This window comes from Rhamphochromis longiceps, linkage group LG1, assembly GCF_057381845.1.
Source record: "Rhamphochromis longiceps isolate RC_006_pf linkage group LG1, R_longiceps_female_GT1.1, whole genome shotgun sequence".
NCBI classification, from domain to species: domain Eukaryota; kingdom Metazoa; phylum Chordata; class Actinopteri; order Cichliformes; family Cichlidae; genus Rhamphochromis; species Rhamphochromis longiceps.
The window spans coordinates 32,309,493-32,334,500 of record NC_140557.1 but is presented as its reverse complement, the minus strand read 5'-3'; the positions used below and the strand labels follow the sequence as shown (position 1 = coordinate 32,334,500).

Genomic DNA, 25,008 nt, shown 5'->3' with positions numbered 1-25,008 from the left:
ACCTCAACACTTGCATATGACTAAGCGCAAACCACACCCTCGAAATAATGCATGACGCACTTAATCGCCTGCAGATGTCAGTGTCTCAATGCTCCAGAGGAGGGCGGCTATCCAATTTAGTGAACCCTTATTAGCTTTCATCAATACATTTGCCGTGAAGCTGAGTTACTGCCGTGCCGAGTACAGGCCTAGAATCAATAGATGGTGTAATTACCAAATTCCTCCAGGACAAAGACTCCCTTCACTGTATTGCACTTTTTAATGTGACTCAGCTCTATGAAAACCTAAAAACAAACAAAAAACAAAACAAAACAAGACAGAACATTATTAACTCAACAACACTGGATGGTGAACACGTCATATTTAAAGAATTAGCCATGTTTAAACTTGTTTTATTCAGTGTGAAAGGTCAAAATAAAAGGCTACACATGGAATGCAAGCTTTGAACGGCTAAGAAAGGAAAAGAAAAAGCACACTATGAGAAATTTTCCATGATCAAACGCATACATGGGCAATGAGGAGAAGCTCAACGCTGATTCAACGTGGCTCATCAATGAAATGAATCAGAACTGGGACAGTTTTGTCATGTTTGGTGTAAACAGCATAGATACTTTAAAAAAAAAATCTTTTCTTTATGCTCAAAGATGCAATATGGCCCATATGATGCATACATGGAAGTTCCATATAAAATGTAGACAAGGACACAAAATTAGAGTTGCCATACAGCTACAACAGGAAAGAAAAGAGGTAGAGAAAACAAAAGGAACCGAATAAGATGTAACTGCTAATAAGCAAACACAGCAGAGGTTGTGTACCTTCCGCTCCTTGCAGGGGGAGAGAGCATGGGAGAGAAATGGTTTGGATTATTATCGGACAGAAGAGCACAAACACTCGACGACACTCTGAGAGGGCACTGTCCACAGGAGCCTCGTACAGATTCAAATCAAAAATCCAGCTAAGTGGTTACAAGAGCCAATATGATTTGAAGGAAAAAAAAAATCCATCACCAGAGGACTCAGCCCACAAAAAACTACTAGGAAATAGGAAAGAAAAAAAAGAAGACAACAAAAAAAAAGAAAAGAAAAAAAAAAAGAGAAGACTAGAGGTTTGACTAGGGTATTAAGAACTGGATTCACCTCTGTTTTCCTGGACTTTAAACATCTCAGTTCCCCCCCAGAGCCCTCCATGCCTCCTCCTCCAGCAACAAGGGCTGGCACCAACGCCACTTGCTCACACAGCAGAACAAATAAATGAGGGTAGTTACTGATGGACAATAAATCCCACTATGTGCAGGATGCCTCCTCTGATACATCTCACTGCAGAGGGACCCAACAAGGCGGACACTCACTACACTGCTTAGTTTTCAGTTAGTCTTCTTGACCCCAACATGATCTATGAGGACGTTTATTGAGCTGATGCAAATACTGTGCATGGAAATTTTTAATTCATCATGTTGTATTTGGGATTAGTAATAGTGGTCTGTTGAAATATGACAGAGCTACTGGAATTATATATTACTAGTTTGATATTATTTGTCACATTAGGTGGGGAAAAAAACAAACTATGAAAGTAGACATGATTGTTAGTTTTGACAATGGACTGTATTTAAAAGATGGAAGAAGGCCTTTAGGCTTTAAAATACCAAGATGGTCATTTTGATTTCCTGGCATTTCAAAAATCATGTGGCTCTGTCTAAAAACAAAAACAAAAAAACTTCAAAACTATCATCTGATATTCCACAAGTTTTCCAAAAATGGAGTTACTCAGCATATAGGGAATTTTTTTTCCCACAATGTACTGAATCATATGAGGGCAGTATATATATATATATATATATTAAAAACTACCACTTATACCTAGAATCTGAGTAATTTTGAACCCCACAGCTCAATATTAGCACACCTGGCTGTGTAGCAAAACAAAGTTTACACACATTTTGATGTGAAAGCTGCTACACCATGAGCCAAAGCTAGCTAGATGTGATTGATAGATAAAAATCCTTCTAAACACATACACACTGAAGAAGATGAATAATTACTGCAGGACTGAACGGGTCGTTGATGGGATGTTGAGCAGAGGTGCTGCAAGTCAGAGCGGGGTAGTGTACGACTGTGCAGAGTGTGGAGAACAGGTTATTGAAAGGGTTTCAGGCCTGAGAAGGAGAGTTGGGGGGGTGAAGGGTGGCAGACCGATGTGGAGCAGTGTGGACGATGGAGGTGGTTAACTAGGTTCTAGTTTTAAACCTGCAGTCTTTCTAATGGCCACCAGGGGTTGTTTCCTCTGGCTGCAAAACCAACTGAATATGTAAAAGTTAAGTGGAAAACAGTCCCATTTCTCACTTGATCTATGATCTTATATATTTTCTGATTACTTTATTGTCTCAATTGTTCGTTTCAGTTCTTATTTAACACAAAATTAAAAGCATTTTGCCAATTAGTGTCCCATAAAGTATTAAAGCAGGCTATTATTTAAGGTGCCTGTCAGTTCCTTGGTTGGATCTACTTGTCATGTCTGGTTTCAAAGAAATCAAGATGACAAGGGCCAAAATGTTCAAGTCGACACTTCATAAACAGGGTCTACAATATCACCGTGGCTATATCCGTCTTTAATATACAGTCTATGATTGCTGACCAGCCAAACATTTACACACATGTATATATCTACAGTCAATAGTTTGCATACACTAGGTTGTTTCTTTATTTTTGGTTATTATCCACATTTTATCTCTACTGTGATTTGTGAATAGTTACTGTAGAGTTATTCACTGACCAACAGTAAGTTGAGCTCGTTTTGCTGTAGTACTGCGCTGTCCACCAAATATGTGTATCTTGGGTATACCTTACTTTTCTACTACATAGTTGTTTAAGATAAATCAATAGTAGCTCACTGAGAGAAAAACTAAATTATAATATTTTTTCTTGTTTAGACTGAATTTTAAGACATTTACATTTTCCAAAACACTTGGGAGTTTCAAAGAGTTTAATTTTGTGTAATTTTGCATCAGATTTTTATTAAATTCAGTTCATGAGAAATATGCATGCCCTCACTATGCCCAAAATTTTGACTGGTATTGTATTGGGCACCATCATGAATTAAAACTAAATAGAACAAAGTTCCTCATTTTGAGTACTGATATCCGGTCGTTAAGTCTGACATCACTAGCCGTGTCTGGGTCTAAACTCCGCTGCAGGTCCATATATCAAACGATCACTATGGCATTACTGAGAGTTGAAAAACTGTCTAAAGTCTTTCATCTTTAATAAAATGATCAGCGTTCTGCTCTACCAGGTGTAACAATTGAGTTTAACATCCAGGCATCCATGAAAACGGAATTTATGACATTTAACGGAGTTAGAAGTTAGCAGGGAGTTAGCTCGCTAGCTTCTATCTAAATACAATATAGCATGTCCTGACTGCGGGGTTTTGGAAACAAATTAAAACGTACAGCTCTGCTATCACTTCCAGCATAAATGAAGACAGAAAACTAAACAGCAGTGACGTTTGTAGGGTTACTGAAGTTTGGCTAGCTGGTATATAATGATGTGCTACGTGACCACTAGCGACACAGCTATGTTAGCATAATATAAACAAGCTAACTTTTTTTCCACTCTATAAAAGTTAACGTGAGTGTTCTCGGTGGTCAGGAACAAATGTAATCGCATGGCAGGATGCTGTAAAAGGACCAAACTTCAGCCAGGAGAACAACTGAGATAATCCATCCACAATACGAGGTTAGTCATTCATGTACTGCTGCATGGGCTGGGCTGTAGTTACATCCTAAGGTTTTAAAAACTGAGCTTAAATAAATTATTAGCGGCAATAAAAGCCGAGGGAGGCCAACAGGGATCACTGACTGTTTTAGGAGCTTTTTGAGATCAAATAGAAGAAAATACATAACATTAAACATGTTAACAACACAAAAGCCATATTAAACGCAGACTACTTTAGACCCGGAAGTAGGATTCGTCGCGTCATCACTGAACAACCGGATACAGTACTATCCCAAAAACTTGGGTTTGGGCATTTTGCTTCTAATTAATCACAACATCCAAAATATAACAAGGTACAATTAAGTCTTTTGCATAATACTGCAGTGCATGTAATTAAAATGGGAGAAATTTATGCGGTAACAGAAAAATTATATTTCAGTTTTTGGGGGGTGGAAAGTGGGTCCAATGACACGTCTCTGCAGTGTGATGGACCGTCCAAATTACCCAGAACACCACTGCTGCAGAATTTTCTAAAAGGAAAAAACAAAAACAAAAAAACGTAGGACCTCGGGTGAACTGATGCCAGTTTAAAGATAGTGGGTATCTAACAATGAACACTTCTACCCCTAATTTGTATTATTCAGCATAGTTCAATCAGAGCTACACATTTTAAATGAACCTGTGGAAACAAAGCACCCAACTATCACTACTGCTCAGACATGAAGACAACACATGAAGATGTTCAAGGGGTCCAAACTTAAAATCAAAGGTTGCTATAAAATAGCCAATTATTAATGAAAAGTCTTTTCTCAAGGTCATCCGTCTTACCACTGTGGAACGTCACTCTTACACACACACGAACAGATTAACATCTCCTCCCACACAGTAACTCAACATGAAATCAGAGCACCACAGATGTCGAAAGAAACTTGTGTGGAAGGATGGGTTAATTTTTTGGCAAAGACATGCACACAATCTCTCTCTCTCTCACACACACACACACACACACACACACACACACACACACACACACACACACACACACACACACACACACAGAAACGGGGGGGGGGGGGCAAATCCAAAAAAAGCAAAAGCACAAACAGGAATTCTTCCTCTATGGGAAAAACAGGTATGAGTAGATGCCAATCAAATGTGTTGTAAGGATTTTCTTAGTGATAGAGGAAGACGTCACACGATGAAAGGAAATGATTCAGAGGCAAACACGAGAGACGAGCGGAGAGGGTGGACAGAAGGACGATGAAGTCTGAACCATCATGAGTGATTCTACATTGTCATGCCCTTCTGTGAGATGAGACGCAGTTTCTTTGCAGTAGAACTGGTCTCTTACCTGGCTGTGCATGAATTTAAGGTTGATTCCCTCCAGTGTGACCTGCAGTAGTCCACCTTCACCAGTCTTCATGTCCTGGACGGGGAACTCGCCGCCCAGTTCGGGACCTGAAGGATGGACACAGGAACAGGAATGTCTGAAAGCTTGTCACATGTTCTTCTTACCTTAAACAACCTGGAAGTACTTGGAAATTTCAAAACTGCAGCAGTGCTTTATTAAACTTTAGGTCTGTCCATGTTTTGTGTTATTATCAACATATCTATATCTATGCAATACTGACTGCTCTAAAATATTTAATTAATCAAAATAAAATACTATTTTGTACTACTCAACAATCAAACTGTCAAAAGAAACAATGTCCATGTTAAAGAGAATAATGAATGAAATAAGATGCAAAAAGGAGCCTGTGGTTGCTCTAACTCACTCCATACCTGGTTTAATGCTTTGCTGTCTTGCTGCAGCCCTTTCCATACTGTCTTTAACACAGTAGTAGAGTTCACGACACTGGAAAGCAATCAGAAAGTTATTCTATTTTAGAATCTTCTTAAGAGATGCAGACACATCTCTTAAGAAGATGATGTGTCTGCATCATTTAACACAAGAGATGCAGACACAAGAAGCCTCTGACCTTTTTGGTATAGAACTTATTCAGCTGCGTCTCTTGGCCGTTGCGTCTCCAGAGACACAGCACCTTGGTCTTGGGGCAGTAGGTCATGTTGATGAGTTTCTCGTACCACCAGCGTTCATAAACGGTACCGATGTTGCTGCGCAGGACTATGCAATCATCGCAAACCTGGAACAATAAAGCACAAGTAAAATAAGCACACTATTTCTATGTTCAGGAAAGTTTCAGACACTCTGAGACCATTTGATATTTTAGAAAAATATCCTTTGCTACAACCTTTGCGTTATGCTACAGGCACACTGGTGAAAACAGTGGTTTAAGACCACAACATGACCTAAAATTACTGCGACTGTGTAATGAGCTTCCAATCTCCATCCATCCATCCTCATCCGCTTTGTCCGGGGCCGGGTCGCAGGGGCAGCAGCCTAAGCAAAGAGGCCCAGACCTCCCTCTCCCCAGCCACCTCCTCCAGCTTATCCGGGGGAATACCAAGGCGTTCACAGGCCAGCCGAGAGATATAATCTCTCGAGCGTGTCCTGGGTCTGCCCCGGGGCCTCCTCCCGGTGGGACATGCCTGGAACACCTCACCCAGGAGGCGCCCAGGGGGCATCCTTGTCAGATGCCCGAACCACCTCAGCTGGCTCCTTTCGATGTGGAGCAGCAGCTGCTCTACTCTGAGCCCCTCCCGGATGGCCGAACTTCTCACCCTATCTCTAAGGGAGAGGCCAGCCACCCTTCGGAGGAAGCTCATTTCTGCCGCTTGTATCCGCGATCTCGTTCTTTCGGTCACTACCCACAGCTCGTGGCCATAGGTGAGGGTAGGGACGTAGATCGACCGGTAAATTGAGAGCTTCGCTTTTACACTCAGCTCCCTCTTCACCACGACGGACCGGTGCAGCGTCCGCATTACTGCGGAGCTTCCAATCACATCTATGAAATGGTTACGTCAAAGACAGGGACTAAGTCTGCAACCAACAATGGTTGCAACTTTAGTGCGCCAATTTGGCAGTGAAATGGTCTCAATCTGCTATTGGTTGGAGGTCAAGTCGGCAGTTAAACAAACTCCATTTATGATAATGTGAAATTTACAAATCTGTTGCCATTTGCATACACAGAAATGCACATCATCTACTTACATTTAGAGTCTAGCCAGAACCTCAACCATCTGAAATTACTTCACAAATAGTGACACAGTTGCTGCATTACACCAATTTAACTGCAAAATAATATAAGCACTCTGCAAACTTGCTTTTATCTAGGACCAGTAACAGTTGAGTCCCCTGCTGCAACGAGATACACAATCTGTTTGAGTTTGTTACAATCAGACCAAGTCAGAAAATGATTGTTTGGAGATCGGTTGTTCCCAACAGGCAACCTGTGCAATTATCCGGAGGTTGACGGCGGTTACGTGCTCAACCTGTGAGCAAAAAGTTGTAACTAGTAATCAATCTGACAAACCACAAATTCTTCCTAGTCACAAGCAGAATGCCCTCTTATTTTTACTCTAATGTGACCAAGTCATTAGGGAGACAGTACACATAAAATGCAGACTTTGCATACCTCCATGAAAAAGATGTCTCCTGTAGTATCAGTGCCAGCATGAACAACAAATGTTTGTTTCTTGATGTGACGGCTTCCGCTGGGCCTGATGGACAGCTCTCGGCCGTTCTGCAAATGTAGTTCAGCACATATTTCATCAAAACAATGAACTGAAGTTTAACTGGGTGAAATAAAACAAATACAAATTTTTACCATTTGAGCCAGTTTGTCAAGTATCTCGTTGATCTCTTGGCTATACGTGAGGCCGATGTGGGACTTGCCCATCAGGCGCCTCACTTTCTTCCTGATGTCATTTTTGCTCACCTACATGAAAACAAACAAACACAAACCTCAAAGGCTGACATATTCACAGGGAAACAAAAATTTGTGTATATTAACAAACAGTTTTACTGTGCTTTGAATGAACTGACAAAAAGCACTCCATACTTTCATCATTAGCATGTATGCAATCATGTTGTGCAGCAGGGTGGCCAAAAGTCTGTCTTCATCATCCTCCAGGCGCTTGCGGTCATGTTCTCCCAGTGACAGGTATCTGTGTCGACATGCAACACAGAAGAACTTATTCACAGTCCACAATGAGTTCCATGGAGTAGATATGAAAACGGTGATGCAACATAGTGAAAAAACCAAGACCAAGAGAAAAAAAAAAAGCATATGAAAATTAACATAAATCACACTGGCTGAACTAAAACAATGGCCAAGTGGAACCTTTCAATCATCTCCTGAGGTCCTTGGTCCATGCCCATGCCCTCACGCTCCAACATAACAGCATCTAAGAAGGCATCCTCCCAGAACTGCACCTGGTCCCAAAGTGTGGAGCGCTCCTTACCTAGAAACATCAAGAAGACAGATGAAGCTCCCCAAAATTTGAAAAGCTTCTGTCTGCACCTTGGCTGGTAACATATTAACACAAACTACACCACATGCAGCCACCAAGCTCTTTCAAAGATTTGCATACATTTCTATAACAGGAGAAAATATGCGTGTATCGGGGTCTGATACATGCTGGTCGTTAACACATCTTACACACAATAAGGTTTACTGGAACATTTGGATGAGCATAATTAAGCGCACATCAAAACAGGTCAAATGAAAACTAAACCAAAATGGTTTGGTTAAAACACACACACACACACACACACACACACACACACACACAGCAGGTACAGTGTTGTCTGCTGCAGCTTTTAAGTGCGGTTTTTGTAACCTTTCCAAAATAACAAGTTAGTGGAGCTTTTTTCCCCCTTTAGCCTCAAATTAGTTGCTTTCACTTTCCATTACATCATTTTTTCTCACCCCTATTACAATGTGGTAATTGGTTACTAGGAATCTTGACATTTAACAGTATCACTCATCAGCTGGTTGCTTGAGTGTGTTCAGCTGGTAATTACATCTCTACCAGCACTTAAAGGTAACACTCATTCAGTGTGCAAACCCATGAAATGTTAGGCTGTTAGGTTAAAATAAAAGTTAGAGGGAAAATGTTTGTGAACAGAAAAATCAAAGAAACATTAACTAAAAGCTCCTAGTTTAACTGTGATCTTCCTGTGAGACATCTTCCTATTGCTTACATGCTCTACCCCTCTGTATGTTTAACACAGATGTGCAAGGAAAAAAGAAAACCCCACGGAGATTAAACACAGAGCTAGCTGGGGTGAACCGTGGATACGCTCCACAAACACAAAGGAATTAAAGGGCAAAGGCAAGAGATCAGCCCTACTTAGTGAAAAGGTTTCCATGGCAGCATCCTCTAGTTGATCCCAAACGGAGCTCTTATCACGGCCTGGAAGAATTCCCCATGAGGAGCAGCAGGAGGGAAAAAAAGCAGCAAAAGCAGGAGGGGGTTAGGCGAAGAGGTGAGTAGGTTTAATGGCAACAACAAAAGCGGAGCGGGTCGAAACCCACACGAGACGAACAAAAACAAGGAGAAATGGACAAAGCAAGCCCAGATATTCACAGATCTAGAACTTGGCTGGCTTGTTATTTTATAACAGCACTCAAGGAGATGAGCCACTATCTTACGTTCTTACTTTAGTTTGACATTCTGTTTTGTTACACAGAGTCACAGTTAGATACCATTTTTTCTGGTGTTCTAAATTACAGTCATTCAGAAAAAGTCACAGACAAGTGCCACCTTCAGCAAAGAAAATTAGTCATTTGCACAGGTTAGGAAGGAGTGACAAATTAAAGGAAAAACCTGGCAGAGAATAAAGCATTTCTATCTTAATAATGGGAGTGATCAAAGATGACAATTGTTCCAGCTATAAGGCCTTGTGGGAGGGGCTTCACAATTAGAAATATCTGTATACGCTTTTATATAAAGTCACCAAAAATTTTAACCAAATGTATATCTATGGAGATGTTGGACTCCATTGAGTCCAAAGTCAACAGCACTCTGAACCACCATGATGAAAGCATCAAATGAGGGAATGTTTTTTGGAGGAGTGATGTCTGAGCCTTCAGTGGCGTTCCAGACACTTGAAGAATCAATGGAGAACACTGAAACTGTTATACTGGCATGTAGTGGGCTACTACTATTATTACAATTATCTTTACAGTTTATTTTATTTTTTAGACAAAACAAAACAGCTTTTAACCTTTAGCTGTAGTTTACTGGTTTGTAGCATTTAACATTACATAATCCTAAATCATCACATGTCTGACTTCTGCTTTGCTCTATTATAAGCAACTCCCAAATTAGTGAAAGTTCACTGTGATTACATTAACTGGCAAACCAAATTAGGAAGTTGCGTAAGTTAAAGTAAGTAAGGGGTAACTGAAAGTGCTTCCGTCTTTACTTTAGTGGAAGGACCAATTTTAAGTTGTTAGTACAGCAACAAAGAACAGAAAGCAAGTTTTTACCAAGCATCAGCTGTTGGAGCAAACTGTAAGAGAAAGCCTTAGAACAAGAGAGCAGGAGCCTACCCAGCAGGCCTTCGAAAAGGTAAATCCTCATACTGGTGTCCTCGATGGGCTGTGCAGGCAGCCCCTTTGCCAAGGCAGGTAAATGATCTTTTACACCAGGTTTCAGAGTATGGGTCTTCCCCTTTGGAAAAAAGACAAAGTGAATCAGAAGTTATTACAATAACCCCAAATATGTTCGCAAATGTGCAAATATAGAAAACTAGCTTAAATTCATTTAAATACGTTGACACCACTTGGGCTTTAACGCAACACGAACACTGAATTGCTGGAAGATGTAGGTTTCCTTAGTTTAATCTTAGTTAAAGAAACAAAAACTATTTTCCACTTCAACTTTTTCAAGTTTTAACCTCTACTGGTTGTGACTGAACTTCAACTGAACCTTGAAATCCCACCAAGGCCCAGTACCTTTTGTGAAGCTTTCACTTATTTTAACTTGTGAAGTCATAAACAAAGCAGTGAGTCCTTTACTTACAAACACTGAGCTGGTGGCTGGGTTGGTTTCAATCTCGCTGTCAGAAAGAGTCCCCCTGGACTGAGTTAAATGAGGGGCGGTTCTCCCGCCAAGGCCATCGCCTGCTGTGCTGCTCAGATCACTGTCAGCTCCGAGAGTCTCTCCAGAGCTATTGCTTATCTACAAAGTAAGAACCAAGGTGTAAGAACAATACAGAAGTGGGGAAGGTTTATTCTTGGGAGTATTTAGTTACTAAAAAACATTAAAAAAAGAAAAAAAAGAAAAAAGCACAATCACGCAAAATAAATTAAACAGTTATGCAACATATTCCTCATCTTAACCCAGCACTACACCAGTTTTAAAAACCACCTTAATCAGATATACCTTGAAATTATTTTTTTTTTTTTCCTGTGTACTTTTATCAACCTCTCACATTGTGGAAGAAGTTTGGCCACAACACACTTCTTTACTCTGATACTGCTGTTTCTGTTCATTGAGGTTTATGTGCATTTCTTCTATGCACAGCTCTGATAAAGACCAACCACATCATTTCAATCATAGTGAGGTCTGGGCTTCAACTGGTCCATTGCAACATCTTAATTCTTTTCTTTTTCAGCTGCTCTGCTGTAGATTCACTGCTGTGCTTGGGATCATTGTCCTACTGCCCTACAAGCTTTAGCTGGAGAACCAATAGCCTCAGATTTGACTCCATGATATTCAGTGACTGTGAGGTGCCCATTTTCATTCTTCTTAACATCACTGTATGATGACTACATGTTTTTAAATGGTTGCACTCTTTGAGAATGACATCTGCATCATTTTTATATAATTACTTTTGTTCATGGAGAGGCTGAAAACTCATCATCTAAGGACATTTGGCATTTTCAGTCTTCACTAAATCTATAACCTAGCAACAGCAACGTCACAGCTCACAGAGGACTGGTTTGTTTTATTACAGCTAACAATATGCTAACACATACCACCCACATTTCTTGGTTCTTTTTTTTTTTTTTTTTTTTTAATTACTTTGTAGGTGGAATAAACCGAAATTTAGTGACTAATATCTGAGTTGGCCATGCCCTACCACTGTGCTGGCCTCTGAGTCCTGGCTGGTGCTCCTTGTCAGGATTGGTGGCTCTGAGCTTGCTACAGATTCAGTGTCACTCTTCTGTAACCCAAAAGAAAAAAAAACAAAAAACAATACATTGGTATTTTTATATGTAATGGTATTTTCAAGGGAAACAACATCAAAACTTGAATACTACAAGAATTACAGGCTCTGGCAAAAACATATACAAAGACTGGGGAATTAGATTGAACTATTAAGCTTTTATATTTTAAACCTAGTTTAATCTTCTCTATGCTTCACACATGTTTTCGCACAGTGCTGCATATACAAACCTGAGATCCAGATGTTACACTCAGGCCACTATCAGCACTGATTTGGGACTTCTTCTCCTCTGCATCTGTCACCTGGGGGCGCTGCTGCTTTGCTCCTTCTGACCCTGCAAAATAGGCATGATTATAAGCACATTTTCATGAAGACAACTACGCTGCCTTCTTACCTTATTCAGAGCCGCCTCACTCAAAGCCAGCACAGCACAGCGACACTGACGCTACATCCATCTGAAGTGCCAAAGCCTCAATTTAAACATTGCATTGCACTTGTGCACAGCAAAGCATACAGTATAACACTAGCTTATCAAAGTTTGGTATCAAAGACTTGGTGCCTTAACCTCATTCTAGCTGAAAAATACTGTAAGAAGAAAAATTAATAATTCCTGCATCTTAAAAAAAAAAAAAAAAGTTCTAATTATTTTATTTTTATCTTTCCATATAAAATACTGGTGTTATAATGAAAAAAAAACAAACAAAAAAACAGCTTAAGTTGTTCAAGACCAGACAGAGAAAAGACAGAAGGGGCAAGCAGAGTGCAGTAAAATTGGGAAAAGTTACAAATGAAAACAAAACTGCCAGAGCGTGTGACATTAAGTCTCAGTCAATGCTGCAAATGTGGCCCAAGTTACACCAAAAACAGACACAGGCAGTTAGGCATGCAGACAAACTGATGGACGGTAAAGGAGACATTTTCTGTTTCAAGTGTGATTTGCAATTTGTTCCATCACCTCCGCAGGTGCAGATGGTGACGAGTACATCCTGACCCTTCCTTGTTCCTTTTTCATTCCCCCCGTGATTTTGTGACGTTTAACTTTTCTAACATTTCATAAGGCTTTTAAGTGTACCTGTGAAATATTGGCTGCAAACACACAGTTTACAGCAAGCCACTTGAAACTGGAAAGAATACAGTTAAAAGAGGAGGACAGGGCAGCAGGTATTCATCTCTGTTCATCATAATGCATGTTTGCAAGGAAAAAGAAACACACTGGTAAAACAAAATGACATATTGAAATTCCCCCTTTTTTTTAAAAAATGTCAATTAAGTTCCACAAGATTTTGGAAACAGTCTCTATTAAACACAGCATGGCATTTTTGAAAATAAAATGCTTTCTTTTCCCTAAAAGTATTGTATTTGTGTAAAATGCTTTAGCCTTAATTATTTTATAGAAAAAACAGCCTGATACACATTTTATTTGTAAGAGTAAAATCAAGACCTGTGTAACTATATTTCTTGGGTTATTCTCCTTCATTTCTTTTTTATTTATTCATGTATAAAAGATCCTGGTAAGTTTGAAAAGGTAGACAGAAGGCAGCAGGAAAAAAAGGTCAGCAGCTGAACACCCTAATCCTTTTTTGTTGGGTTTTTTTGGGTGTGTGAAAAGTCTCTTACTCTGTTGTTTTTCCATAGCTTTTTGCTTATCCTGGTGCTTGCTCCACAATTCTACCCAAGATGCATTGCAAGCAAGGAGAGAAAGACAGAGAGAGAGTCAGAGAGCTGGTTGAAAAGGCATGTATGGTGGATGAGCATCAAAATCAAAAGCAAAACAAAGTAAGCATTGAGAATCTGTCAATATTGACGGAAGGTATTTTGTAATGTTTGCATGTAGCTCTGCTTTAATCTGGAACATTTTAAAAAATAGAAAAAGAACTTTTTTTTTTTTTTTTTTTTTTTTACATTGAATCCATCATGTGTAACAGCTACTAAGGGAACATTACAACACACCCGTAGTTCCTGGCACAAAGTCCTGGAGAGCCACACAGTGACGTCAGAATGAGCTTTTGCTCTAATTACAGGCCACTGATTTGCATTTATTGCATTTGTCTGGCTCTCCAGAGCACAAGTAAGACAGCAAGAGAGAGAGATCAGGAGATAGAAAGAGAGCGAGAGAGGGAGAGAGATGGATGATTTGGAAAAGAGCATGGGATGAGGTTGAGAGGCCGATTAGCCAGCATGTGAAATGGAGCAGTTGCAGAAGCCAGGATGCAAGTCTCACAGCTTTCTGTAGAATTGAAGGTGCAGCTTCTAACAAGAAAAGAAGGGGGTATGGGTAGGAGAGGCGTCAGGGTGGTTTAGCTGAGAAAGTCCCCTGTATACAGACCCAGAATAACTTTTGGAAATTGAAATCCTGAAGAGATTATTAAAGATTTTTCCACTTACTTCCATCTGGACCAATAGAAAAGCTTCTTAGGTGACATTTGCATTCTTACTGGGACTGTTTACTGGGGAGTGATTCTTCCACCCACCATGCTGAGAGCAAAGGGAGCTGCTATTTTCTACAGCACGCCTTGCAGAAAACCTGCAGTGAGGGTAGTCTCGACTACTGATGCGCATACCTCTGGTTTCCCTCATCCACTACTGCAGATTTACGTATTGGAAGACCAAAACAATGACATGCATTCAAGGTGCCGAGAGGCTAACGACAGAACTCTGGGAAGGAGGCAAACAGGGGCACAGATGTTTAAGGGAAGGGAGACAAGCACACGCAGTCCAGGCTGAAAGACAGGGATATATTCCAGACACTTTGCAAGGCTTTCATCATGTCTGCAACCAAGGCCTCATTCTGAATTTGAATTTCGAAAATCATCTAAGCAGAACATTATTGTTATTATTGTTGTTTTGGTTTTTTAGTTTGGCTGCCCACTCTTGCGATTATTTTTAGTCAAAATGTGTGGAATATTATTACCCTGCAAGAATCTGAGTCTGGAACAAGTGAGGGGATCTTTCTTTGAGACGGCTGGAGGAGGGGAGGGAGACTGGTATTAAGGGTGATGAGCTTGTAGGGGGAGGGGATTTTTACAGTGCACATGCAACCGGGCTGGAGTGGTGTACACACCAATCGAGGCAATAAAGTTCTCCTCATTCAGACTCCGGGTATCAAAATGGCGGGCTCCTTTGCCCGTTGTGTGGTGTGGCAGCTGCAGGTGGGGAATATTCAGAAGGCCCTGAGGTCTGGCAGTCTCCATACGACCAGAAGGACTCTCTTTACTCCCTGGGCTGCCAGCACTGTCTGTGGGGCTTCGCTTGCGCTTTTCTGGGTCTACCGAGTTACGGAAATTAAGGGGCCAAAAACAGAGGTCATCAAAAATACACAAAAACAAAAGAGGCGGTGGGTTAAACTGGGAATCAATTAAAAGTAAGAAAAATCACACTTTTAGTGCTTCGAAGTCTAACATGCAACACAAAGCTTAATATAAACAGTGCAAAGACGGACAAGTGTTAGTAGCACAGGCTCGCTGCCGTTACACTCCTCAGCACAAAGAATCTTAAACAAGCTGAGAAAAGTAAAAGTAAATAAATAAATCCTCTAACTCACTCATTTCCACTCCTCCGTGTTAAAAGCATGAGGCATACCTTTGGTTTGATAATGTGTACGTGCTATTTCCAGCAGGCTGAATACACTGGCCATTCCCCCGAGGCCTGCATTAGTGTAGGAGTGCTCCAGACTGGAAACGGTGCACTTCAAGATGTCCAACATGCCTTTGTACACCTTCCTGTTCACCTCCTGGAAACAAAACACAGTAACATGGTTTCTACTGAAAAACTGAATAGAAAAATACAAATAACACTACAAGCTTCCATCGTCAAAGACTATCATTTCAAAACCTTAAACAAGTCTCAGTTATTAAAGGCAAACAATACTTTGAACAAGTCCCAGATTGAAACACTTCATATATAATATATAATCTCATGGAATTATTATTCCAATAGTTATATTCTGAAAATTAAAAAAATCCTCGAAGTTCACTGTTCTTCTAAGTGTTTATACACCATAAAAACATGCAGGATAAGTTGCTCTCGAAAATCTTGTGTGATGGAAGCAGCTGCAGGAAGCCAACGGTGGGACCATCACTCAAACTCAAAGAGTACCAACCAGGGATGGGTGGAGAAGGCAGAAAGGATACCATAATGTTATACATTAATGTATGTATACATTATGGGGGGCTAGGACTCTTATTGAAAAGCTGTTCTTTTGTCACTTTTTGCAGTGATTATGTTTCAAACGAAATAACGACCGCTAGTGAAAAAGGAGAAGAAAACCTACAGCCAAGCACTTTTAACAGATAAGTGCTTTAACATGCTGCAGAGTGGTGGAACTGTGGTTAGCTTTATTTTGTTGCATCTGTATATGCAAAAGCCTGGCAGGTTGATATCAAACACAGCAGAGCCTTAGAATACTGTTTCAGAACTTCCTTCTATATTGTTCTGGCTCAATACTGGACCAATTCCAAATGTTTTTGTCCAGATTAATCATTTAGACTAAACAAAATGAGAAAATATAGCCCAGGTTTAAAAATACTCCTGGTACAGGCAAGCGCTGTCATGGAATAATGAATAAGAACAAAGATCTCACCACATCCCGAATGATCTCCTGCCTGGCGTCTTCCTCCGACTGGACGGCTCTGTTCAGCTTACTCAGCACAAACACACGAAGCTGCTCGTTCTCCAACAGGCGGCGCACCTTTTTCATATTGAGCCAGCCCACTCCCTGACCATCCAGAACACTCTGCACTACTTCCTTAAGGAACTGCTGGTTCTCACTGAATGGACATAACACAGGTTCAGTCACACTAAACAGCAATTACACAACAATTAAAATGCATCCAATCTAAAGCCTTTAGCTTAACAAATACAAAAGAATTAAGAAATACTTTTAATCTAAAATCGTTTACTACCTTGTGTTGTTTACCCGGCCCTGAGGAGAGGGCGATTCTCTTTTCACAGTCGGACTGTGTTTGATCACTGAAGACTTCTGGTCAACAAGTGCTCGAGGTGCGCGTGCGCCTGGAAGAACAACCACGATAATTATGTTTCTAATACATCACAAAATAATAACACACATAAACTACAAACTACTAGCTCGCTACACAGAGGAGCACTGGATTAGACTCACACAGAGGCACTTGCTAACCAGGAATTGTAATCCGGGGGGGGCTTTCAAATCAGATTTTTATAAGATTCAACATCAGATAGGAAAGAAAGCAGTTTACATCACTTTGTGAAGAGGACAAACACTGAAGGTTATCTACTGCTGAACACACAAATTACTGGCGTTGCTAGAGTCTATTATTACAACAGGAGAAGTGAAGGACAAATCAAACAGGGACATGGTGCACACACTCTTCTTCTCTTGCTCTCTACACACAAACACACACAGGAGTCCTAATGGTGCTCTTGGTGGTGGCATCACACATTAGCAGAATAGTGATTTGAGGTCAGTGGGAGGACAGTGTGTAGCAAAACTACATCAGTGATAACATGCATGAAGGAAAATAAAGACGTGAGTGGATGGATACCACAATGCAGTAGATGTTAGGACTGTGGAAATCATTTCATCATTGTAGTATAAAATGATCAAAAAATGATTCAAGTCCAAGTATTGCAATTTCCATCCATTTTAAACCTTTACCTAACTGTGTGTAAGAAACCTAAACGCTGTTACACATTCAGCCATTTCAGACAAAATAACTTCCACTGATCTGATATTTTATTATTGTTTTTCTATTCCAGCTACACCGTGTTGACTCAAACTACACATTTCAAAGAGCCTTTCCTAATAGAACCCGCTCCTTCTACGACTCACCCTGTATGTGCCGGCGTTCATGCTAAATACTAATGTGCGGCACACCTGTTCGGTTATGTCAGTTAACAATTCCAGTAAAAATTTTCCAGTAAAAATTATTCAAACACAACACTGACCAAAAAAAAAAAAAAAAAAAAAAAAAAGCATTAAATGGAGCTTTTTCACTATAAATGTAACATAGAAATAACAAGAAATAGGCATAAGTGGAGGAAGCCTGACATTGTGTTCAGTCTGGTGGCCCAGTTCTAAAATTGGTCAAAGGTTCCTTTCATTTGCTGACAGAGCATGCTGGTTCCGACACAGAAACTCTGCTTTGACTCATCTGCAACTAAAATGGCCAGTCATGCTGTAGCAGCAATAACCAACAATATGAAAGGATGCTGTCCATTATAACCACACATACAAACATAACACGCGGGAGCGCATCAAGCTTCAGCAGTTTTTAAGACTGGGCTGGGTGAGGAGCATCCCCCAAAAAGAAGGGGATGGAAATCTTTCTTTTTCCTTTCATCACAAGCTTGTTTACTTCCACTTTTATATGGCAGTGGAGATCTATTGTTTATTTCTGTTGTTGAAGTTTTATTGGAGATCAATGCTGTGACTGCACAAGAAGAATTTTTCAGCATGCTTTAGTCTGAAAACCAATAACTCATAGCTGTTCTTTCGGTTTTCCTTATGATTTATTGTGGAAGGGATGGCAACTGAAGCAGCACTTGAAACACGGGGAATTTTCAAGTATGATGAATGTTGCAGCAGGAAGAGGGTGGAGACTGTATGGACTCTGTCCACTATGAATATGAACAGATAAGTCTGAGGCCAAATGAAAAGAAGCTTGTTGGAAACTCAGCTTCTCTATCCGGAGACTCAACTTTCATAATTTTTTGTTTGTGGCTTCTTAAAGAAGCTAGAAAACAGGGGTAAAATGCTCGGAAGACCTGAGTTGAAAAATAAACTGGAAGTGAGATCAATCTGCATACCAGTCTGAAGCCTGGAAATAATATACAACTGTAAAAGCAGGTCAGGGTACAATGATTGGTCAGATTTTTGCACTGACTGAGCCAGGTGGAATAACAAATTCTGTCAATAAATCAGAAACACTGATTCATCATGATACAAATGAAATAAATCTGTAAAAATATAACAGGCATAATTTTAAGATATGATTTATAGTTAAGATATTATTTGTGGATCAGGTGACAGAGTTGGTTGCCCCACCATTATCAAAGGAATCAGTGGGTTCTCATTCCTAGCATTAGTTTCAATGTCTCCCCCTGCGATGCACCTCCCTGTCTATTCCTGGGAAGCTTTTCTCATTACACATATTCTGATTGGCTGGTGACTGCAAAGTACAGCCTGCATATAGCTCTACTGCACAGTCATTATTCAAACACCTCTTCTTGTTTCGATATGTTTTATAGGGTAGCCAGCTCATCCATCCATAGGCAGGTGTGCTTAGCCAACTTCTCCATCACCAGGCACTAACTGCCTTTTTGCTTCACCTCACCCTGAACATGAGTCTTCACCATAGGCTGGGACATCCCACCATTTAGCTATGCAGTAAGGTAGTTTCTTTGTACAGTTTAGTATGCCAGCTAACACATGCTGTCCTTTTTGTCAGTACTGTACTTTGATTTGTTCTGTTGTTGGTCTGTCTGACAGAGTGGCCACAGACCATTTGTACCATATGCTCTGCACTTTGCCTGCACTCATCAGAGGGAGGCAAAAGTGGCCTCCCTCTGATGAGATCTCTGTAGGCAGACGGGCCATCCTTTGAGAGCCAGCAGACTGCAAACATGCTAACCCTGCTGGACAATAAATTCCACTTTACCTGCCCACAGCCAGCATGCCAACAGATGATGGAGTTCCATCCGGGCCGACTATACCTTGGCCCAATGTAGTAACAGAAACCACCAGATCAATTTTAAAAAATTAAGAAATTGTCCCAGGCCACCAGCATGGCAAAAACAATGTTTCCTCCAGGCCGCTGCTTTCAAAGCAGAGCTATTTGAGAACGTGGCCCTTAAAACTGACCCAAATATGAGGTAGGAGACTAATGTGACTATGGACATTTGCATGCAACAGTCTCAAGTCCTGTAATGTGCTCTTGTATAATACTACTGGTGTTCCCAGAGCTATGGTCAAAGTTCCAGTAGCTCTATTCAGGAAGCGTGCTGCAGCTGAGGTGTAAAACAACCTACACATGTGATGTATTTCTTACATCCTTTTATCCGTCTTGTGTTTCATTTGCTTCTCTGGGCTTAATAGTTTTATAACATATTGCTCTCATTTCCCTGCGATTGCTGAAAATATCCTCATTTGTTTTAACATTTTGTGATATTGCTAGTGAAATAGATGAGGTTAAACATACTGTGGCATGAACAGTTAGTCTGAGAAAGAACAGTCACTATGAATGGCAGTGCGATAAGACAACACTGGACCTTTAATGACAAACACAGTGACTGAAATGGAGAGAGACACGAGGAATGCTGGGAGATGTAATTGACTGGCTTGGAGAAGCATGCAGCTCACGCGATAAAAGGGCAGAACCCACCTTCTCCGCTCCCCGGGCCGGCCTCTGTAATTATCTCCATTAGAGAATTTAGCCCAAATACTGCACACAAAACCCAGAATTAGTGCCGCGAAAAGGTGGACAGAGAGAGGGACACCGGCCCAGACACAACCAGTCTGAACATCAACCCATAATACAACACACATGCACACTCAACATGGCGTCAAACAATAGAAAAAAAAATATTGAAGGAAAAAAAAAAAAGGGTAGACAGAAAAGAGAAATACACAGTATGTACTGATGATGGTGTTGACCCTGAAAATGTTGGATAAAATGAACAATGCCAGCAAGATGTTCAACATTTACAACCCAAGTAAGAGCAGAGTATAGCTCATACTTTGTTGTGCACACATCAGTAGCCTGAACCACATGAATAATGCTGAACAGTTCAACATAGACAGTGTAAATCTAGTGCAATGGACTGAGTCCCTTCTTTTTGAACATGTGCATGAAGGAATTTATCACTAAGTGATTATCTTGTTTCAAGAATTAAAAACAAACCAAAATAGAAAGCAGTAAAATACTCAAATCTAAAATCATATTTGTTAAATAGTTCATTAAATCAAAAAGAAAACGCCACCAAACAAGCAAACAACACAAAAGTTTAAGAGACAAGCGGCCAGTGGGAGATAAACAGATCATTCAAAGACTTAAATGTTACTCCATTATATATATATAAGGACTTGACATTTTTCCTCTAGCGGTAATGATGAGCAGATGCCACACCAATTACAGATTATAGTCAAAAATCTTTTGACTGTAAATGTGTGCGTCACAGTGCATCAAGAAGACTCCCAACAGGCACACAAAGAGGGATGGCAAAGAAACAAAGGGGAAGATAGGGGTTTAGATCTGTGGTGTTATAAGTGTGTCTTAGTCTAAGAAAAAGAGGTATAAAGATAAGCAGAGGTCACTTCAAGGTTAAAGAAATGCCTATTCAAGAGGTTACAAACTATCACACCAGACATAACATACCCGGGCTTTCAGGGGAATCTGGACAAAGACAAAACACATCAAAATCAAAGGAACAGAACATTTTCTATGGCAGCTATTCCACATGGTGTGGAGCTATTGAGTTAGTTTATCATGCTTTACCTTTTTTGTTTTTTTTTTATATTATTTTGTTTTTCTCTCAGCTAAAGTGAAAATCCAGCCTAAACAGAATTCATTATAGAATTTCAATTTGCTCATCTCTGCAAAAACAACCTGCACAAGACCATGAAAATAATGTGAACTCTGTTTCTGAGTGGATTTTCTGACTCGAGAGAAATTTATTTATTTCATACATCCTCAATATTCTCCTTTAAATAGTGCCATATATGTTTGCCAATCCAAAAGGAGGAAAGTCAGGCTACAAAAAAAAAGCAAATTCTACAAACCTGCTTGCTCCACTTCCTCCTCAATATCAAAATTAAAATATTCTTTTTACCCCAAAACGAATTAGAAAAAGAAAAGAAAGGCAGAGAAGGAAAGTAAATTAATCAGTCAATAACATAAAAAATAAAAATAAAAAAATAAAAAAAATAAAAAACTTAAATTGAATTAGAATAGCATGTAATTTAAAGCATCCAAAATTGTATAATTGAGTAAATGAAGCCAGTGATGAACAAAAAATGTATCAAAATCATTTTTTTCCCCCACGATTCCTATTTTTAGGTCTTTTCATATCCCCACAAAATATATTACAATTTTTTTTAATCACCGCTGAAACCACGCTGAACAGATAAGTATACTGAACAACTAAGTGTTCACATAAGCCACCTACCCTTTAGACTGGGGAACGGTGTTGATTTCTCCCTTGCTGCCTTATTAGGAAGGGCAAGATTGGACAAGCTGAAACTTGTGCCGTGGTTCTTGTAGAGATTGCCTGTAAAAGGAGTGATGAGAAAAATCAAATACTGCTTTGTGTTTGAATTCCTCCTCCAACATGTTTATTAGGGGTGCAACGATACACAAAATTCACGGTTCGGTTCGATACTTTGGTGTCACGGTTCGATATTTTTTCGATACAAAAAAAATGTTCATGCCTTTTTAATTTGTCATTTATTAAAATTATAAATATATATTTTAACTCAAAAGTACAGTTTTTAAATTTAATGTTGCTGAAACAACAAAGTAATAAAAATAAATAAATCTGATTGAGAAATCACTCATCTTTGGAAAAGAGTTTATTACAGAGGAATGGCTCTTTCCAAAATAAAAGCTATACTATACGCTTCTTCTGGGCTATACTCTCGGCAGCATATTAAACAGCACATGATCCTCCTTATGGGGACCTGATATAACGGCTGTCTAAATGACTCGGGTAAAGTTTGTAGCATGCGTGCTTGTTGTTTTTGTCTACTTCCACTTGCACTAGGATGATGTCGGAGTAAATGTGCAGTCATATTCGTTGTGTTCCCACTAGTGCTGTCAGCGTTAATCTCGTTGAAATGACATTAAAGCCACAACACGGCAAATCTCCGTTAACGAGCTACCGCGGATCGCCCCGTGCATGGGGCTGGACGGCCAACACGTTAACGAGCTAACTGCGCTAACACACTAGTTCCCACCAATGTAATTGAGCATTGCATGGCACATCCAACATACTGTTTTACTTTAGTCCATGACGCGCTTACCTTCAGGGTCATACGTCACATGAAAACCAAAATAGTTCCAAACGCCAGATCTAAATGAGGGTGGGGGAGGTTCAGTTTGCCTTGTTGCAAGGAGAGCTTAACTTCTGTCTCGCTAGCTTGCCCTGCGCTCAGTGAATCTGCGTTCGACTACTCCGCCTAGGCTGCACTGTTGAGCGCAGATCCACTGAGTGCTGAACACAGACAGCATCATCAGAAGGAAAGTTGATAAAATAAATTAAAAATTTTGAATTGTTCGATACATATGCGTACCGAACCGAAAGCACTGTACGAGTATCGTTGCACCCCTAATGTTTATATCTGTGTTTATGCAGACCCATATCATATGCATATACAGTACACACATTAAATATACTGTCTTTGCTATTACATCATCATTTCATCTTGTTTTTAAGCCTCCATAGCATTTCATCACCAAAGGCTGTGACATACCCTGCCTTCTTCAAAATGTTGGTATAACTTTTTATGACATATATAAATTCCATATCTCAATATCAATACTATAGCGACACCATATGTTTACATTCCCTACTGAGCACAACAACAACACAAGCAGTGTGTTGGTTGTGATGGACAAGCGGTTTTATTTTTAGGTCCAGGGAAAATGGTGCAAACGCTACTTTTGTGCTTACATTTGACTTCTGCTGTATATAATGCTGTCACTATTATTGCACTATAATGCTGCTGCTAATAGAAGGTTTTTTCCCGTTTATTGACATAAACATCAAAAATGTCCTTGAAATGTAATGATTTAATTTTGAGACTATATTGCAAAAACTCTGTTTAACATCGCTGACTCTTATCATTAAGTTTGGTAAAACATGTTTACTCTCAAAACAAGCCTTGGGTAAAACGAGGAAACTTGAACTTAAAAAGTAAAACCAAAAGCAAATATGTAAATAAAGTATGTCACATAATAACAGATTTCATATAGAAACAAAATCTCCTAATTTAACTCATCTCATCAACCTTATCTGGTCTTTCTGGCACTGCTGGCAACATGTTCTTCATCTTAGCATACAGTTGCTTTTTCTCCATATTCAGATCAATCACATTATATTGCCTCAGGTTAGCCGACAATACAATAATATTTAAATGTTCTTACTGGCGAAGGACATGAGTCCTCCAAATCCATCGTTGCTGTTGTTGGAAATGGTGGAGTTTGGTGAACTGTTACGTGAGTCTCCCTCCCCATCGGACTCTCCTGGGAGCCTAAGGCTACTGGGGCGTAAAGGACGCTGTGCCCTACGGAAATAAAATGGTGAAAAGACATTACAGTGCATCGTCGACACGGGAAAATATACATACACCACTGGTAACCCTCCAGCATTCACACTGTATAACATAACACCACCAAAGATTCAAGACCATGAATGAAGAGAGTATTCTGACATGCTAGGTTTGGAAAGAGATCATTGCATGGTCAGAGAGCCCATTTGAATGAAGATAATGCATTCATTCAAGCGATGAACAAGCTTAACACACTTGTTGCCATTGAGGTTCTGGTTGAATCGAGGGGTGTATGATTCCACTTGCTCTTCTGCATCAGGGTCATCCTCTGAGGGGAAGCCATACTGAGGCTCAAAGTATGGGTTGTCATACTCTTGCTTTTTGTTGGCTTGCTCCACCAGACCAGCATCAGCTGCAGGTCTGAGGAACGGCTGATTGGCCAATCCCGGCACGGGGTTCTGTAAAGCAGCGCTTGCTGATGCCTCAATTTCAGGTACTTCCCCTTGCTCCTAAAAAACACATGAAAACACATAAGAAGGGAATTTTGTAAATGTTCCTCAATGTGCACAACTATCATGCTGAAAAAGATGCCCACTCAACAGATAAAGACAGTTTGTACACACTTATCATAAACAAAAGGAGATTTAGTTCATCAAAAAATAAAGAAAAGAAGAGAAGGTTAAAGAGGACCAATCTACACAAGTCTATTTAATCTTGAAATGAATTAGAAAGATCACATACATGGTTGACCCCCTGGATGATTGTGCTGGGGCTTGAGCTTGCAGTTGTGCTAGAGCTTGAGCGAAGAGGCTGTCCATCAGAAGGCTCAGCAGGTCCGTCCCCACTGGGTGGGCCTTCAGGGCCATGCCCTTCCCTGAAGTCATGGTAGTCTTGAAACTCAACCTCACTAGCATCTCCCAGTGCTGCATGGGTAGGCGGGTCCAAGCCTGAGACAATAAAGTAAAATTTTA

The 25,008-nt window shown here is 40.1% G+C and overlaps 1 protein-coding gene across 21 annotated transcripts in view; it reads right to left on the bottom strand.

Annotated features, from left to right (window-relative positions):
- Positions 1-25,008, bottom strand: part of madd (MAP-kinase activating death domain) — a 53,224-nt gene that overhangs the window by 4,395 nt on the left and 23,821 nt on the right. For 3 of the 21 annotated variants that reach the window (XM_085407240.1, XM_085407249.1, XM_085407278.1), the window contains 24 exons: positions 24,779-24,984; positions 24,293-24,546; positions 23,913-24,052; positions 21,937-22,038; positions 21,147-21,164; positions 20,154-20,213; positions 16,695-16,803; positions 16,373-16,559; positions 15,373-15,523; positions 14,855-15,058; positions 13,411-13,461; positions 12,024-12,127; positions 11,707-11,790; positions 10,644-10,802; positions 10,172-10,292; positions 8,967-9,029; positions 7,955-8,075; positions 7,673-7,778; positions 7,439-7,549; positions 7,247-7,354; positions 5,690-5,854; positions 5,493-5,565; positions 5,062-5,168; positions 215-284 (listed from right to left, as the gene is read on the bottom strand). In XM_085407240.1, coding sequence (XP_085263366.1) covers positions 215-284; positions 5,062-5,168; positions 5,493-5,565; positions 5,690-5,854; positions 7,247-7,354; positions 7,439-7,549; positions 7,673-7,778; positions 7,955-8,075; positions 8,967-9,029; positions 10,172-10,292; positions 10,644-10,802; positions 11,707-11,790; positions 12,024-12,127; positions 13,411-13,461; positions 14,855-15,058; positions 15,373-15,523; positions 16,373-16,559; positions 16,695-16,803; positions 20,154-20,213; positions 21,147-21,164; positions 21,937-22,038; positions 23,913-24,052; positions 24,293-24,546; positions 24,779-24,984 — 2,874 coding nt within the window. The remainder of the gene's footprint in view (positions 1-214; positions 285-5,061; positions 5,169-5,492; positions 5,566-5,689; positions 5,855-7,246; positions 7,355-7,438; positions 7,550-7,672; positions 7,779-7,954; positions 8,076-8,966; positions 9,030-10,171; positions 10,293-10,643; positions 10,803-11,706; positions 11,791-12,023; positions 12,128-13,410; positions 13,462-14,854; positions 15,059-15,372; positions 15,524-16,372; positions 16,560-16,694; positions 16,804-20,153; positions 20,214-21,146; positions 21,165-21,936; positions 22,039-23,912; positions 24,053-24,292; positions 24,547-24,778; positions 24,985-25,008) is intronic. The other 18 variants (XM_085407259.1, XM_085407306.1, XM_085407315.1 and 15 more) reach the window with 16 other exon arrangements.